At 48.2% G+C, this 15,564-nt stretch overlaps 1 protein-coding gene across 1 annotated transcript in view; it reads left to right on the top strand.

Moving 5' to 3' along the window:
- Nucleotides 1–14,842, top strand: part of DNAJB12 (DnaJ heat shock protein family (Hsp40) member B12) — a 42,650-nt gene extending 27,808 nt beyond the window's left edge. The window contains exons 7-9 of the mRNA XM_060241203.1: nt 6,867–7,039; nt 8,424–8,575; nt 12,444–14,842. Coding sequence (XP_060097186.1) covers nt 6,867–7,039; nt 8,424–8,545 — 295 coding nt within the window. The 3' untranslated portion in view covers nt 8,546–8,575; nt 12,444–14,842. The remainder of the gene's footprint in view (nt 1–6,866; nt 7,040–8,423; nt 8,576–12,443) is intronic.
- Nucleotides 14,843–15,564: the final 722 nt, after the last annotated feature.

Here is a 15,564-nt window from a genome sequence, read left to right as displayed (position 1 = left end):
GCTGAGAGGACTCTCACAGCAGCTGCCCTTTCAAGGACAACCTCTGCCAGAGCTATGGCTGATCCAAGGTCATTCCAGCAGCTGCAAGTGGAGGAGTGAGGAATCAAACCCGGTTCTCCCAGATAAGAGTCGACACACTTAACCACTACACCAAACTGGGAGAGGAGAGAGTGTGTCTGACTTGCTAATCAGCCTTTGTGTCCTTACTTGCTAGTCAAAGCGGCTTACCAGTGAAAGCAGTTGCCAGCCAGGAAGTTTATCTCATGTGTGATGATGCATATCTTTGTGAAGGTTGTGCTGTGTTCTAGAAGGCTGCAGAGCTTATCTGTAAAACCTGAGAAATGCTGGGTAAGACAGAGTCCCTCAGATGCCTCCCACTCTTGCCCATTCCATGCTGTATTCCTTAGAGGATCTTCCCCTGTGGCTGGAGGAGGGCACCGCTATCTTTCCTTGTTTTGCTTTGCAACTTAGGCAAAAGTTTCAGCCACAGGACATGGAAGAAGAAGAAGACTGCAGTTTTATACCCCGCCCTTCTCTCTGAATCAAAGACTCAGAGCAGCTTACAATCTCCCATATCTTCTCCTCCCACAACAGACACCCTGTGAGGTGGGTGGGGCTGAGAGAGCTCTCACAGCAGCTGCCCTTTCAAGGACAACTTCTGTGAGAGCTATGGCTAACCCAAGGCCATTCCAGCAGCTGCAAGTGGAGGAATGGGGAATCAAACTCCCAGTTCTCCCAGATAAGAGTCTGCACACATAACCACTGCACCAAACAGGAGATGGTGACTAGGCTTAAACCTTAGCATACATTTTGTCAAATATTGTTAGGAGCTTATAGAACATGTGGGAACTGCCTTGTGTTGAGACAGAGTATCCCTCCATCAGGAGTGGTACCACTGGGCTGCAGCTCTTCCACGTAAGCTGACAGAGATCTGTTAGCTGGGAATTGAGCCCAAAACTGTACACGTTCAAAGCATGTGTTCTGCCTCTGAGCTGCAGCCCCTCCAAACAGTCAGTTGTATCATCCGGTCAGGAGTGCTCTATGTGAGTTTGCGGTGGGTGGGGGGGAGTAAGATGAAATGGAAAGAAGGACATTTGCAGGATGAATAACTGTGCAGAGGGAGAGAAGTTATCCTGCTTCAAGCCAATGCTTGTTTGTGCCTAACGATGAACGTAAAATCAGGGTAGGGGAAAACCTTCAACTTCAATTTACAAATTCAGGTTCGAATTGTATTTAATGTTGGACATTCCATGGGTTGTATTTCAAATGGCACATTTTCAGCTGCTCAGACTCCCTTTGGTAGGTGTTCATGCTGGGGGATGTGTTGAGATGTTCTCATTTCAGGATCAGACCTTCTGGTTTGGCACTGGCACAAAGTGCAGGATTTCTGAAATGCTGAATTGTGAAGTTTGCAGATCAAGTTTGCAAGAGGCTTCACTGCTTGTTCAATCTTCTGGCGTGATTTGTGCCAGCTTGCCTTCTCAGGCCACTCCCACAGCAGTGTCTCTGCTTGGTCTTCAGTAGGTTTTTGGCAGCTGCTGACATCTCTGCTCTTTGGAAAGGGCCTTTTGCAAACCGATATAGGTGTAATGTGAGGCTTTGCTTGTTCACTCAGGGCGGGCAGAGAGAAGCAGCTGGAGTCTTCTGTTTGAGGCTTAAACAAGAATAGGGAGGGGAGAGCTGTTTGCGATTTTGCTTTATTTTAAATATTTCTTCCCTGACTCTCAGTCACAGCTTCTGAGACTGGTGAAAATGGAGAAATATAACATCTTACCAAGGGAAAAAGTCAGACGTAGCATCAAATAAAAACACTCGTTAACCGACAACTCAGAGTGATAAAATAAGATATTTCTGGCAGTAAACATAACAAATTGACATTCAACAGAGAGGCAAATGACTTGATTAAAATGTGCTAGTTCAGCATCTGATGCTCAATAGGCAAGGAGTCAGGCAAAGTTTTGGAGGGAAGGTTTGACTGTCTGGGTGCCACTACAGAGAGGGCCTTGTTTCTTCTCAGAGAGGGGCCTCGGAGAGAGATCTTAAATGATGGATTACTGTGGGAGCAAGTGATCTTTAAGAACTCTGGACCCAAACCGTTTAGGGCTTTAAATATAGTTGTAGGACTGCAGCGTTATTACAGTGAACAAAAGCAAATACATTCAAGTGGCTTCTTTCTACACTCCGTGTCATCTGTTTGTGCCCTTCTTACGCTTTCCTGACCAGGTCATTGAGACAGCCATCCCCATCGCAGTCTTGGCAGTTATTTTTGCTTTCTTGGAGTGAGAGTTATAAGACTAACAAAGTCTCTTGAATGCTGCTTCTCTTCAGACTCATCCGTTCTACCTGGACCTAATTCCTTGGGCCCTAGCAGGAGAACTGAAGGCTCCTGACTGCTAACTAGATTATGGACAGGAGAGGGGAAGACAGAGAGATGGGCAGGCATTCGGAACAAAACTAGGCCCACCACGTGTTTATCATGTCATCAGACCCAAATTTGTCTCCAGCAGGGCCCCCAACGGAAAGATGTTCCCTTCCAGTGAAGGCATGTCCTGGGTTTGCAGGCTGACCTGTAGCAGCAAAATGGGGTGGAGAAGCCAGTCTGAGCCTTAAGTGACCAGTAGTTGTAACTCTTGGGATCATTGCTGTGTTGTCCTGGGACCTGATAGGATGTTCCCTGCATCAGGGAGAGAATTGGAACCTCCAGCTCACAGCATATCCTTTTGTGGTGCAGCCCCCGATTTGGTCGCCTTTCTCAGACTTTGTGCTGGCTCCCCGTTTTATCAGACTATATATCTTTCCCCCCTCCCCCCCCCCAAAAAAATCCCTTGATGGAAACATAAAACACAGACAGAGGAAGCCAAAGGCATCAGTTCAACTGTTGGCTCATTGCAGGAAGATTAGCTTTATCAACCCAGTGGCAAAGTTCTTGGCATTAATCCTGTCTGCTTCCTGTGCAACAGAATATAAATACATTCTGCCGGCACTTGCTGTTGCAGCTGTAGCACAGGGACAAGCCAGCAGGGGGCGATGGTGACTCGCTGCCTGGGCCTTGTGCTGTTCAGGAAAATCTGGGAAGCTGAGCTTGGCAGCCGCCTTGGCCCAGGGAAGAGCACGGCTGCTGCAAAGGCCTCTCAGCACTTCCAAGTGATCCATCTGATGCTCATTGGAAATCATTGCCTGCACGAGTGAGCCCCCTCCCACGAAAGCAGGGCCCTCTCCCACATTAGGCTCGACTCCCTTCTGAATAATGGCCACCACCTGCTCTTCACAGGGTGGGGATACAGTCAGAGATTTTGGTTTGCCACAGGTAAGAATCCAGAATCCCTCCACCAGGATCACCTGCTCCTGCAAAAAGGGCGGGGAGGGAAACATGTTGGTCTGTTTGAGCCAATCAGTGCGAAGGCATTTTGTTGAAACGAACTTGGATTTTATCGGGGGAACGAGGGGACGTTCTGTAAAAAAAGAGGTGCCGGAGCTCATTAGCGTAACTCATTTGTAGATGCCACACACCCCCGACATCACTAGAAGGCGTACTAAATTCTATCAGCAGCTACTTTAAAATGCATCTTGAATTATAATTGTCACAATAAAACCTTACTGCAGGGGTGGGCAACCTCTTTCCCGAGGGCCGTATGTGGCCCTTGAGGTCACTTGGTGTGGCCCTCAGGGATTGCTGGGCCGAACCGAGTCATGTGGCAGCCTCCCTGGGGCCTGGCTGGCCAGCGAGGAGTGTGGGGCCCAGCCACGCTGAACAGCAGCCTTCCCAGGACCAGGGCAGGAACCAGATGTACTGTGCGGCAGCCTCCCTGGGGCCTGGCTGGCCGGCCAGAATTGCTGCAGGGCCCGGAAAAGTTACTGTCACAGTTCAGTTTGCACTTGATTATCCCAGATGATGTGGCCTAATATGCTAATATTAGGGAATGTGGTCTAATATGATACTGAGTTCCTGCTGAGATTTTTTTACAAAAAAGCCCTGAACCTATGCATTTGCCTAGGACGATGGGCCGTGTGTGTGTGCGCGTGCACGCGCCAGATTAGACTCTACCCACATGACTTCAACTAGAAAAATAATTATTTGCATTAATTTTGCTGGCCTGAATCATTCACCCTTGGTGGAGCACTTTTTTAAGTTGATAAATTTTAAAATTACTTTCTCCTGTGTGAGCACAGTGGTATGATGAGGTTTTCCATCTGTCTGCTCTATATGTTTTGGTTATTTTCTCATTTTTTTGTGGGGAAAAATATTAGAAAGGTTGTCAAGTCTTAAAATTCTCACAGGGATTTTGAACAATGGAGCCCAGAAGCAAATGGGTGTTTTGGGAGTGGGGTTGAAAGAAAGAAAGAACACAATAACATTTAAAGGTTCTGGAGCTCTGCTCCTGGGAACTCTTGCCTCCGGGAGCTCCTTGAAGGAAGGCGGGATTAAAATGTGAGGGGCAGCCAGCGAGGGCTTGAGCTCTTCTTCAGACTGAAGGCTGTTGCCCAGGGAGCAGAAGGCAAAGAAATAAACCAGTAACAGGGGAATCTGGGCGTGTGTGGAGAAAAAGATGCTTCTGGGCATGGCGATAAAGCCGTGCAGGCTGCAATTCTCCATCAGCAGAGCAGTACTTTACAGGCATTATGCAAATGTTTTTAATCATCCTCCGTTTTAATGTTGTGGGTGCTAATTCTATTTGGAGCAGGAGGAAGAAGCGGCAGTCCAGTCTTTGGGAGCAGTGCTACCCTGCTTGGGTTTCGGGTCTGCTTTTTGGGCAGCAGTGTGAGGGCAGATGATCATTCTGGCATTGTCCTCATCTGCTCAGCGCCAGCCTTGGGTAGGCGTCTGCTTGGGAGCGCCACAGAAGCCCCTCCGAGACTGAGAGAAATAAAGAGACTTGGGGGAGGGAGGGCCACAGCAATCTATGGACAAGGCTGATGGGACTTCCAAGAATGACAGAGTCCCATTTCTCTCTGGCCTGTAGAAACTCTTCACCCTCATCTTGCAGGTTTCATCTTGCCCTTTTGCAAGCTTTGTTTTCAGGGCCTTGAAGGTTTCGAAATGGTGGGATGCTTGGCCCACCAGTGGCTGGGTGTTGCAAATGCTGTGATGCATGGGATGGTTGTCCCCAGCATTTGTTCCCCTGTACCTGGACAGAAGGGAGAGCGAGTGCTTTGCATTTGTACAGGGTGGTGGTGGTGGTGATGATTGTAGTGATGATATTGGATTTATATCCCACCCTTCATTTTGAATCTCAGAATCTCAGAATCTCCTTTATTTTCCTCCCCCCACAACAAGCTGTGAGGTGGGTGGGGCTGAGAGAGCTCTCGCGGAAGCTGCCCTTTCAAGGACAACTTCTGACAGAGCTATGGCTGACCCAAGGCCATTCCAGCGGGTGCAAGTGGAGGAGTGGGGAACCAAACTTGGTTCTCCCAGATAAGAGTCCGCACACTTAACCACTACACCATACTGGCAAATCTCAGCCTGAAAGGATGATGGAGCTATAGCTCTTACTGGCTTTGGGGCCATTCTTCTGCATTGTCGCACGGACGTGAGTCTACTGTTCTCCAGTGCATCATCCAAGAGCGTGCACGGCATTCACTAGGGAAGTGAAAAGTAGCTGTGGTTTCCAAGAAGCGGCCGGCCTTGACTTTTAGGGAAGAAAGGTTTGCTTGGCTCTTTAATATTAAACTCCTGAGAAGCCTAGCAAAGGGTTACTGCTCAGTCTTTGTGTGTTCTGAAACACTGACGATTAGGGAAGAGTGTTTGCTGAGAAAAGTGGTCTCCCCGGCAGCGTATTTTAGCCGGCTCTCCTGCTGCTTAGCAGATTAATCCTTTCTCTTTGCTGAGTAATAACAGAACCTTCTACTCATTTCAGGTTAACCCAAGCTGTTGCTTTGGGGATTGGCTGCCAGGTGGAGAGAGGGGGCCCCCCCGTGGTCCTCCAGCCACCAGTGGCATAGGGGGTTCCATTTCAGACCCACATTGGGAATGAATTCAGAGCCGACGGTCCCAAATGGGTGGTTGTTGCTTGCTGTTTTTTGGGTGCATGACAGTGCTTTAGCAGTGCAGTTCTCAGCAGAGTCCCATGCCTCGAGGGCCACTGACTTCAGTGTACTTAGAAAATAGAACTCTCCTTAGGAGTACGCTGCACATGCATGGAAGGGAGTTGTGGCGAAAGAGTATTCTGTGAACGCTGATGTCTATTGAGAGGACATCAAAATTGTGACCTTCCCATATTCCAGGTCACACGTGCTGTTCTTTGTTCCAAGCAGGGCTTTTTTTGTAGCAGGAACTCCATTGCATATTAGGCGACACCCCCCTGATGTAGCCAATCCTCCCACAGTTTACAGGGCCCTTTGTGCAGGGCCTACTGTAAGCTCCAGGAGGATTGGCTACAACAGGGGGGTGTAATAGCCTAATATGCAAAGGAGTTCCTGCTACAAAAAAAAAGCCTTGGTTCCAAGTATTTTCCTCCTTTAAAATACTGCTGGTGGCAAATGGCCTTATGATGAATGGCACTGATGTTCTCCTCCTGACAGCATCCCAGGCTGTGAATGCGACTCATGCAGAATCCCTCTTACCTGGGAGTACGCAGCAACTCACAAGTGTCTCCTGTTTTTATATCATCGCTGTTTAAAGATTGACTTGCAGTCGGTCCTAGCAGTTTGTGACCCACCAAATTGAATGCTGCCCATGGAACACATACTGCAGCCTGCCAGCTCCATCCCCCCCCCCCCCCCATTTTAGCCAGCCACAGGGATAGGATAGTTTAGTGAGGCCCTACTTTGGGGCTTGGTAGTTTGCACATTTGGTGAGACAAGCCTCTTCTTTCTTCCAGCCCCCTTTTCTGTCCTAGTGATTTCCAACTCTCTTTTCTCTCGCCCAGGTCTGTCGGCCATATACACAAGAGAGCGACGGAGCACTTGAAAGTGGCCTATTATGTAGCTGATAGCTTTGCGGAAGAGTATACCGGTGCGAACCTGAAAAACGTGGAGAGGAGCGTGGAAGACGACTACATTGCAAACCTCAGAAATAACTGCTGGAAGGAGAAGCAGCAGAGTAAGTGAGCCAGCTGTTTAAAAAAACCATACTCCACTCCTGAAGAAGATATTGGATTTATATCCCACCCTCCACTCCGAAGAGTCTCAGAGCGGCTCACAATCTCCTTTACCTTCCTCCCCCACAACAGACACCCTGTGAGGTGGGTGGGGCTGGAGAGGGCTCTCACAGCAGCTGCCCTTTCAAGGACAACCTCTGCCAGACTCCTGGTGTGTAGTGCTCTCTTTGGTACAACACGAGAGGTGTGTTGCAGCAGAGTGACAGCTCTGACTGTTTGGAAGGGGCTCGCAGTTATCTTTGGCTGTAAACTGACTCCCTTGCCAAGAGGTCAGGCTTTGTAATGCTTCTTGCTTTTTGAACAGCAGCAGGCTGCTCAGGTGTCATATTTGACACAGATATAACCCCATGTGTCTTCCCTACTGGATCCAAAGGAGAGAGGTAACACTACTATGTGAAAGTCTAGCTTGAAACCATTTTTATTTTCCTTACAAGGCACCTTTTTTAGCGATGCCTTGATTAAGATTCAGATCTGGCTTGCCAGCTCCCAGCTGGCTGTCCGTTGTAGAGAAAGCAAGCGCTGCAGGTTACATTATCCATAGCAGGAGAGCATAGCAGTTTTTGCAGTCTTAAGAATGCAAACTAGGCCTTCGAAACAATTCCTGAGGGGTCTCTGACAGCAAAAGGAAGCAGGAGTCCAGTGGCAGCTTAAAGACCAACAAAATTTATTCTGGCCTGAGCCTTCATGGGTCAGAGCTCACTTCTTCAGAGTTCTAGTGCCTCTGCAGGCATAATTAAGCAGCACTGGAGTGCTGCTTAATTATGCCTGCAGGGGCACTAGAAGGCTGCTGTCAAGAAATGCAAGTTGAGAGTAACACATTTGCAGGTCTGATTCAGGTAACAACTGCACTGCAGATCAAGTTGCCTGGTGTATTTAGATGTTGTAACTAAATGGCTCTCAGCTCTTTTAGGCAGAATTTAACATCCGGGCCTGTAGTCTGGCACCCTAAAGTTACCAGCGCTGTCCTGGAGGACACAGAGAGATTTTTTTTTTTTTTTAAATGTGGCATGGAGAATCTCTGATCAGCCCTCCGAGGTTGTGACCCAGCTGCCCGCTGCTGCTTTTTATCTTGCTGCAGGAATAACTGCAGTTCATCAAGCAAATACAATCTCTGGGGCAGGGTTTGTTCTGTTGACTTGGTCGCAGCTTCCTGCACAGGATGGCACATGACAAAATGGGAGAGATAAGGGGAGCGCGGCCCTGTATCTGTTGAGTTCTGTGGAAATGTCTGTCAGTGGGTATCACGCAAGCTGAAGTGAACGTCGCACTTGCTGGAATTCTTGACGATCGTTTCAGTGATTTGGCTTTTTTTATATCTCTGTCTAGAGGAAGGCTTACTGTACCGGGCCCGTTACTTTGGAGATTCAGACCTGTATCAGAGAGCACAGAAGATGGGCACGCCAAGCTGCAGCAGACTGTCAGAAGTGCAGGCGTCCTTGCATGGATAGCTGTTGTGGAAGGGCTCCATTGAGGTCAAAGTAAGAGCTGGCAGGGTTTCCTTTCCTGTGATCCTGGAGCATGGGCACAGCTGTACTTATTTTTAGACTCGGCCCCGAAGGAATGTAGATCTCCTTCCCATGCGTGCACGTCCCTTAACCAAGAAGCCCTCCTTCTGCCTGGGGCATTTGGCTCCGTTTGCCCTTTCAAAGTTCTCTTAAGCTTCTCCTACACAGTCCTGCCAGCATGAAGGATGCCTTTTTTGGGAGCACAGCAAAAATGACCTAGAGGCTGATTGGCCCGTTCGGCATTTATTTGGGCCTTTTTGCTGTTGCTTGGTTCCTGCTCAGCAGAGAACTCGATCTGATTGATTTACACCTTGAGATGCTCCCATAGATGTTACCAGTCAGCTCAGCTGTGGCTTCCGGGGGCACTCCTGGTAGTGTCTGGCTTACTGTACCAGCCACGGATGTGCGTAGACTGGAGAAGTGGGTGGGGCCTCTGAGAGTTCCACTTTCAGCGATGCTAGATGGCCGTGCATGCGACGGTTGTGCCTCCATTTAAGGGCTCTTCTGACAACCAAAGCCTCTCCAAGCAACTGGGCAAATTTCCCCGTAAATGATTCATTGAGTTGAATGATCCCCATCATGTCCCTTGAGGTGCCCTGACTGTGGGATCTGCCTTGCACTACAAGAGCTGGCCCAGTTGGAGTGTCAGACTAGAACCTGGGACGCATGGCGTTCGAATTCCTGCCCTGCTGTGGAAGCTTGATGGTTGACCCCGGGCTTGTCACAAACTGGCCTCCCAAGGTGGTTGCTAGACTTGGAGCCCAGTCGCACCATCGCGACCGACAAGATTTTGGGGGTCTGAGCTTTCGAGTGTGGCAGCTCCCTTCATCAGGTGGCTCCTGTGAGGATGCAATAGAGAAGGGGAGAACCATGTGTAAAGCCACTTTGGGTCCCAAACCGGAAGAAAAGCAGGATAGAAATAAAAAATGAGGAATAAACTCTGCTCCTGCCTCAGCCTCCATCTCCAGTGTGCCACAGCTGGTGTGATTAAGAGGGTCTAGGTCACAGCTGTAAGTTAGTCACGTGTCGGCTAACTGAAGGGAAATTCTCTGCAGTGGCCCATTTGGCCAAAAGTGGGTGCATAACTGTGCTGTCCAAGAGTCAGCTGGCATCAGGTTTTTTGCAGGAAGCTCGAGTGCGAAATCATGCTTCCGGAGTGACTCTTATACAGAGAAAGGCCAAAAGAGATGAATATTCTCCACTGAGAATGTTGTCTCTGCCTTTTCTGTAGCTCCGTTCCTGTTTCCTCTGCAGGTGAAGTGGTGCAGTGGCCCCTTGAAGCACAGCTCCGTGGATGCTGGTCCAAATGGCAACCCACGTTTGGACACAGCTTCCCACAGAGGCCGCACCTAGAGCAGGCGAGGCAGAGAATCTGTTTGCAGATTGTGCCAGTTCAGATAGTAGTTAAGGGCTTGTGTGACTGAATGCCTGTCCATATAACTTTTTTTTTTTAAAAAAAATACATCTTTGTATCTGGAGAACTGCTACGTAAGGGTGAAGGTCAGGCTCAAACTCTTCTCCCCAAAGTGCTACCTTTCTGCACTCAAGGACCTTTTTCATATTGAAAAGCATTCAGTTACACAAGCCTTCATTGGAACTGCCACTCTGTGGTGTTGAAACAGGTTTGGCCACCTCATCTCTGTCTGGAACTCCAGAGTTATGTGATTTACATCAGGCCCCTGCAAGCTATTTAAAAAGACAAGTTTTTGATGTCGTGGTAAAATTGGTGGTCTGGGGGCCGGAGTTGTCGAAGGGACCATCCTCCTTGTGGTTACTGTTCTGTTGGCCATCACACCACAGCTGTTTAGGTGCATGGAAGGCTTACAAGGACGTGTCCCCCACCTCCATGTACAAAAATGGGAGTAAAACAACAACAACAACAGAGTATAGGTCAAAAAAACAAAAAAAAAACCCAGCTGTGCAGGGAAAACAGACTTTACAAACAAGCAGGGTATGAATTATCCTTCTCCTTCCCCATCCAGGTGTAGTTCCCATGGAGGTGGTAAGTTTGGTTGTTATTTATTTATTTTAAAGCATTTGTTATCCGCCTTTGCAGAGCTCATGGTGGCTTGCAACATAGAGAAAGAACATACAATACATTAAAAAAAACCCCAAATCCTGCCATGACCTGGATAGGTCAGGCTCGTCGGATCTCGGAATCTAAGCAGGCTTGACTCTGGCAAGGACTTGGATGGGAGACCAGGAGGCAGGGGCAGGATCTGTTCAGCCACTTCTTTGAATATCCTCCAGTCCCCCAGTAGGGGTCAGTCACCAGAGGTTGCCATGACTTCCAGGTGCAGACACACACACACAGAAAATACCAACCCCCCCCCCCCCAATAAAATCCAGAATTTCAAATCACAACTCATGACTCAACCAAATTCAGTCCTAAATATAGCCTTCCTAAAGATAAAAGATGAGGGGGGCCAGGCACACCTCCTTGGGGAAGTTGCTCCATAGTCCTGGGGCTGCCACTGTAAAGGCCCTTTCTCATGTACCCTCCAAACGGCTTTCTTTGATTGATGGGACAATCGAGAGGGCTCCTCTCCATGATCTTAATGCCCTGGCAGGAGTGCCTTGGAGAAGACGGTCCTGCAGATACCCCATTCCCAAGCCATGTAAGGGTTTAAAGGTGAAAAACAGCACCTTGAATTGGGCTGGGGGGTGGATCGGTGGCCAGTATAATTGCTTCATTATTGGGGTCACATGCTCCCCATATCTGGCCTCGACTAGCAGTACAGCCACAGCATTCAGTGCCAACTGCAGCCTCTGAGCACTCTTCAAGGGTAGGCCCAAGTAGACCTTATTGCAGTCGTCTGGTCTAGCTGTAACTTAGTATGAATCAGATTGTGGGAGCAAGGCTCTCACCTGTATGCACCAGGCAAAAGTAATCCTGCCTCCACAAAGAAATCTAGGTTTCTCCAAGATGTTAGATTTCTAGGCACAGGGAAGGGGTTGTATAGAGGAGCCTCCTTTGCAGTCAGAAGCGATGTAGGCCAGAGATTGGCTTCGATCCTGCAGAAAATGTCTGCTGTCAAAAGGAATTTTCCTCAGTGGAGAGGGACTTGCTCCTTCCCTGCAAACCCTGCATCTCAAAATGCCCCCCAAATGCTGTTCCTGGGGGATAGGAGATCACTGGAGCAGCATGAGTTGAGGATTAGAGATTTGTGGATTGGGGGAGAACTAGTGGGAGGAAAAACCTTGATTCCAAAAAAAACTTTCTGCTGGATCCAACTCACCAGTTTACTGCTTCCTTGAGATCTTAGCTCAGTTTAAACTGCTGGTTTTCCTAGGTTGCCTTCACAACAATGTCATGAATGCCCCTCCCCAGTGGCTGCTTTCAGACCTGCCCACTCCTTCTAGCCCAGCCCAAGCTCTTCTGTGTTGTGAAGCAGAGCTTTGCTGGTGTGGGCATGGGCACACACATTTGAAGGGGTGTCCTATTGCAGGGGTCACCCACCATTGCTTTGAGGAGAGCTGCTGCTGAGCTACCTATTGGGGAGCCCTGCTCTTGGGAGTGGCTCAGTGGTGGCCGTTGTTTTACTCTTTCTTCCAGTGCACCATCTTATTTTGATAACTCCTCCTCCTCCTGGGAAGCGGAGAGACCTGTATGGTTTGTTTGCCACAGGCTGTTAGTGGGAATTTCCCTGTGCAGCTGTTGTCAGATAGCAGGAGGATAAACTGTAAACGAGTGGATTTAGCATTTCCAGTCGCTCCAGTCGACCGTCTGGCTTGTTTCATGGAGTTAGGGAAGAGGGTATGGGGGCGTGCTCTCTGGGGTTTTCTTGTTCTCCTTCTCACTTGCCGGAGAGTGACGGGCTGTCGATGTTTTTATTCCCAGACTCTTCAGTTGCCTGCAGACTTTGGAGGAAGTGAACTGAGCCAAGAAGATGATCTAAAAGAATCAGATCTTAAAATTAAAAATGGAATTGGAGAATTAGCAACGCACAACTGCCCTCCCCTCTGTCTTTTAATCTCTCACTCTTCTCTCGCTCTCTGCCCAGCATTAGATCTGGACGTTTCTCAGAACAGAAGGAAGACGACTTTTCTTTCTTCTTTCTTTCTTTCTTTCTTTCTTTCTTTCTTTCTTTCTTTCTTTCTTTCTTTCTTTCTTTCTTTCTTTCTTTCTTTCTTTCTTTCTTTCTTTCTTTCTTTCTTTCTTTCTTTCTTTCTTTCTTTCTTTCTTTCTTTCTTTCTTTCTTTCTTTCCCCTTCCTCCACTATGAACTGTCATGCCTCTTTCAGGATCCAGGAATCCTCAAAGCCAAGTGTCTTTGTTTTCTTTTTTTTAAGAGCCTGCAGGGGCGGCAGTGGTTGGGGGGAAGGGAGGGGCAGAAAGCAACCTAAGACCCTCTTCCGCAGTTGTACTGCGGCTGCTTCAGAGAGGGAGGGTGAAATCTGAAGACCTGTAGGAGCAATGGAAAAAATCACTTTTAAAAGCAGGAGAAGTCATTTAGAATTAACTTATAACTGTAAATATGTTGTACTTCTAAACTATGCAGGGATAGAATTAAATTATTTCGTTTTTGCAGAACTGTGTAACCCGGGAAGGGTGCATTTTAGCCTCTCCCCCCCCCCCCCCCGCCCCGCATCGGTCTGATCCTACAAAAACCCTTTCCTAATTAAGGCAGCCTTATTTGAGGACATGAATTTTTATTTAATTTTAAGTGGCTTTTACTGAAGGAGAATGTGTGTGGAATCCAACCTGCAGTTTGTTATTCTGCACACAGGCCCTGGTTTGGATTAGTGGCCTCGCTTGGAGTTTTCGATTCTCCTGCACTGAGGAGAGAGACTTTGCCCCCCCCTCTCCCCCGGTGATCTGTAGCTGCTGCTTGTGTGTTTCACGTGGAACTTCTTATTTATTATTCTCTATTGCAGCCTGTCTCTCTCCCCTTCTCTCTCCTGCCTTGCAATCAGTGTTTGTTAGGGTGCCTAGTGCTTTTCCCTCCTCCTGGCTGCCTGTTCCTGACGGTGATTCTGCTCCCCCCCACCATCTTGCAGTGCTACGAAGTTGTAAGCAAGGCTGCCTTTCCTTGGCGTACAACTACTGCTGATTTCCGTTCCGAGAACTTCTTGCTGGTGGCCGTTGTCCACCCTACGCTGCTGTCGAGACGTTATCTCCCTTTTGGAGCTCGAAGACATCTTCCTTGGCAAAGAAGGCAGAGCGTGCAAACCATGGTGTTCCTCCCTCTGTTGGCTTCCTGTTTTTGATCAGAAGGGGCTTTTTGCTGCAGTCTTCCATCGCGGAACAAGCTGAAAGTCATATCCCCCTAACTATGTAGGCCATCTCCCATTAGAGTGATACCTTTGATTTGGACACGTGTTCTTAAGATTGTCCATAATGTTCCTTAGAAGCCACCAGAATGCTACAAAAGGAGCCTGAAGCATAATAAGTTAATGCCTGCAGATTTGCCAAAACTGGTTGTCTTGCCCCGGTGAAGGGGGGCCAATACATCCACAAAGCTTCCCCATCTGTGAAGAGCTCCTGCATTCATTTTAGTGCTGGGGGTATCTTTGTGCATGTGTTTTGGTACGCCTGGATTGGCTCCCTCCATTGAAGCAAATAGAGGTTGAGAGCACAGCATCTTTCAAAGTTAGACCGAGGAAGTCAAAATTCCATCAGTCTACATCGGCTGGGTTCTTCTGTACTTAAGTCCCACCCCCTGACACATTTCTTATACCCAGCATTTTCAAGCTTTTGTTCTGGATGAAAGGAACAGCTACCCCCGGAGAGTTTAGGAGTAGCAGGTAAAATCATCTTACCCAAGTTGCTCCTTTAGAATGAACAAACTGGATATTCATGCAGTGCAAGTCACTGAGTGTGCCTTGTTACCTGTCGTAACGTAGCCATATTGAACGGTACATTCACTCAATGCATATTTACAGCTGTAAAAAGACTCCTTACCCCTCCAGCTACCACCCCTTATCCTGTAATGGCAAAATCAGGCCACGAGATTGTGTGAAACCTCAGCCTTGTTGACTAATCTGCAGCAATCCCAGAGACTCTGGTTGTTCAGGTGGTTCACCTTTCAGCGTGAAGTTTCCGATGAGAGCTGTATCGGCGGTCCCAGGGCCTCCCCATCCAAACCATTTGATTTCTCGAGTAGATAGCCATGGATGAAAGAAGCGATGTGCAATAAAAAGGCATAGATCCCGAAAGATACTCACAAAAGGCTGTATTTCTTAATTTAGAATTAATTATACAATTGTACATCTATAAATAAAAGTTTATAACATGAAAGGTTTCTGCCAGCATTCATGTCGTGAAGCTCCGATCTTCGCAGTAATGGTTCTTGGAGGTATCTTGCTAGCAAGTCCAAGCTCAGAGATGCTGAGTCAGACGCCTTCATGGTGAGCGATGCCAACCGATGCTTGTGTTTGCTGCTGACTGCATCGCTGTTTCCAAGACTGGCAAAATCCAGTTGTTAGCGACAGTGGGGATTAAGTGTTCCGCCGGTACAAACAACATAAGCCATAGAGTTTTCTGGTCCTGTAATGTTGAAAAGCTACCGCGTGCTGAAAATCTAGATTTGTCAGACTGCCTAATGAAGAACAGATTTTCCTGCTCCAACAGTTTTCAACCAATGTTCTTGCTTTGTAAGCCAGTTCCCAATGTTCTGTCCGTTCTGCCGCAGCTGTTGTGACCAAGGAGCCAGGGCACTGATCGCTGTCATGCGGTCCAGAGGGGAGGCTTAATGGGGGGGGGGGGGTCGGTCATGTACTGTGGAGAAAAATCAGGTGCTGCGTTGAGGGACAATACCCTGTTATCCTTGATCTGAGGTGGGGGGGCTGACCTCCACTTTGAAGGGACCTTAGAGGAGAGGGCTAATACATCTGCATGTTGAAGCTGGCAAATAACAAATCACGCAACAAGCCCTGACCTGGATAGCCCAGACAAGCCCAATCTCGTCAGATCTCAAAAGCTAAGCAGGGTTGACTCTGGCAAGTACTTGGATGAGAGGC

This window comes from Heteronotia binoei, chromosome 6 (genome assembly GCF_032191835.1).
Source record: "Heteronotia binoei isolate CCM8104 ecotype False Entrance Well chromosome 6, APGP_CSIRO_Hbin_v1, whole genome shotgun sequence".
NCBI lineage: Eukaryota > Metazoa > Chordata > Lepidosauria > Squamata > Gekkonidae > Heteronotia > Heteronotia binoei.
The sequence above is the reverse complement of the archived record's forward strand: the minus strand, read 5'-3'. Positions and strand labels throughout refer to the sequence as shown.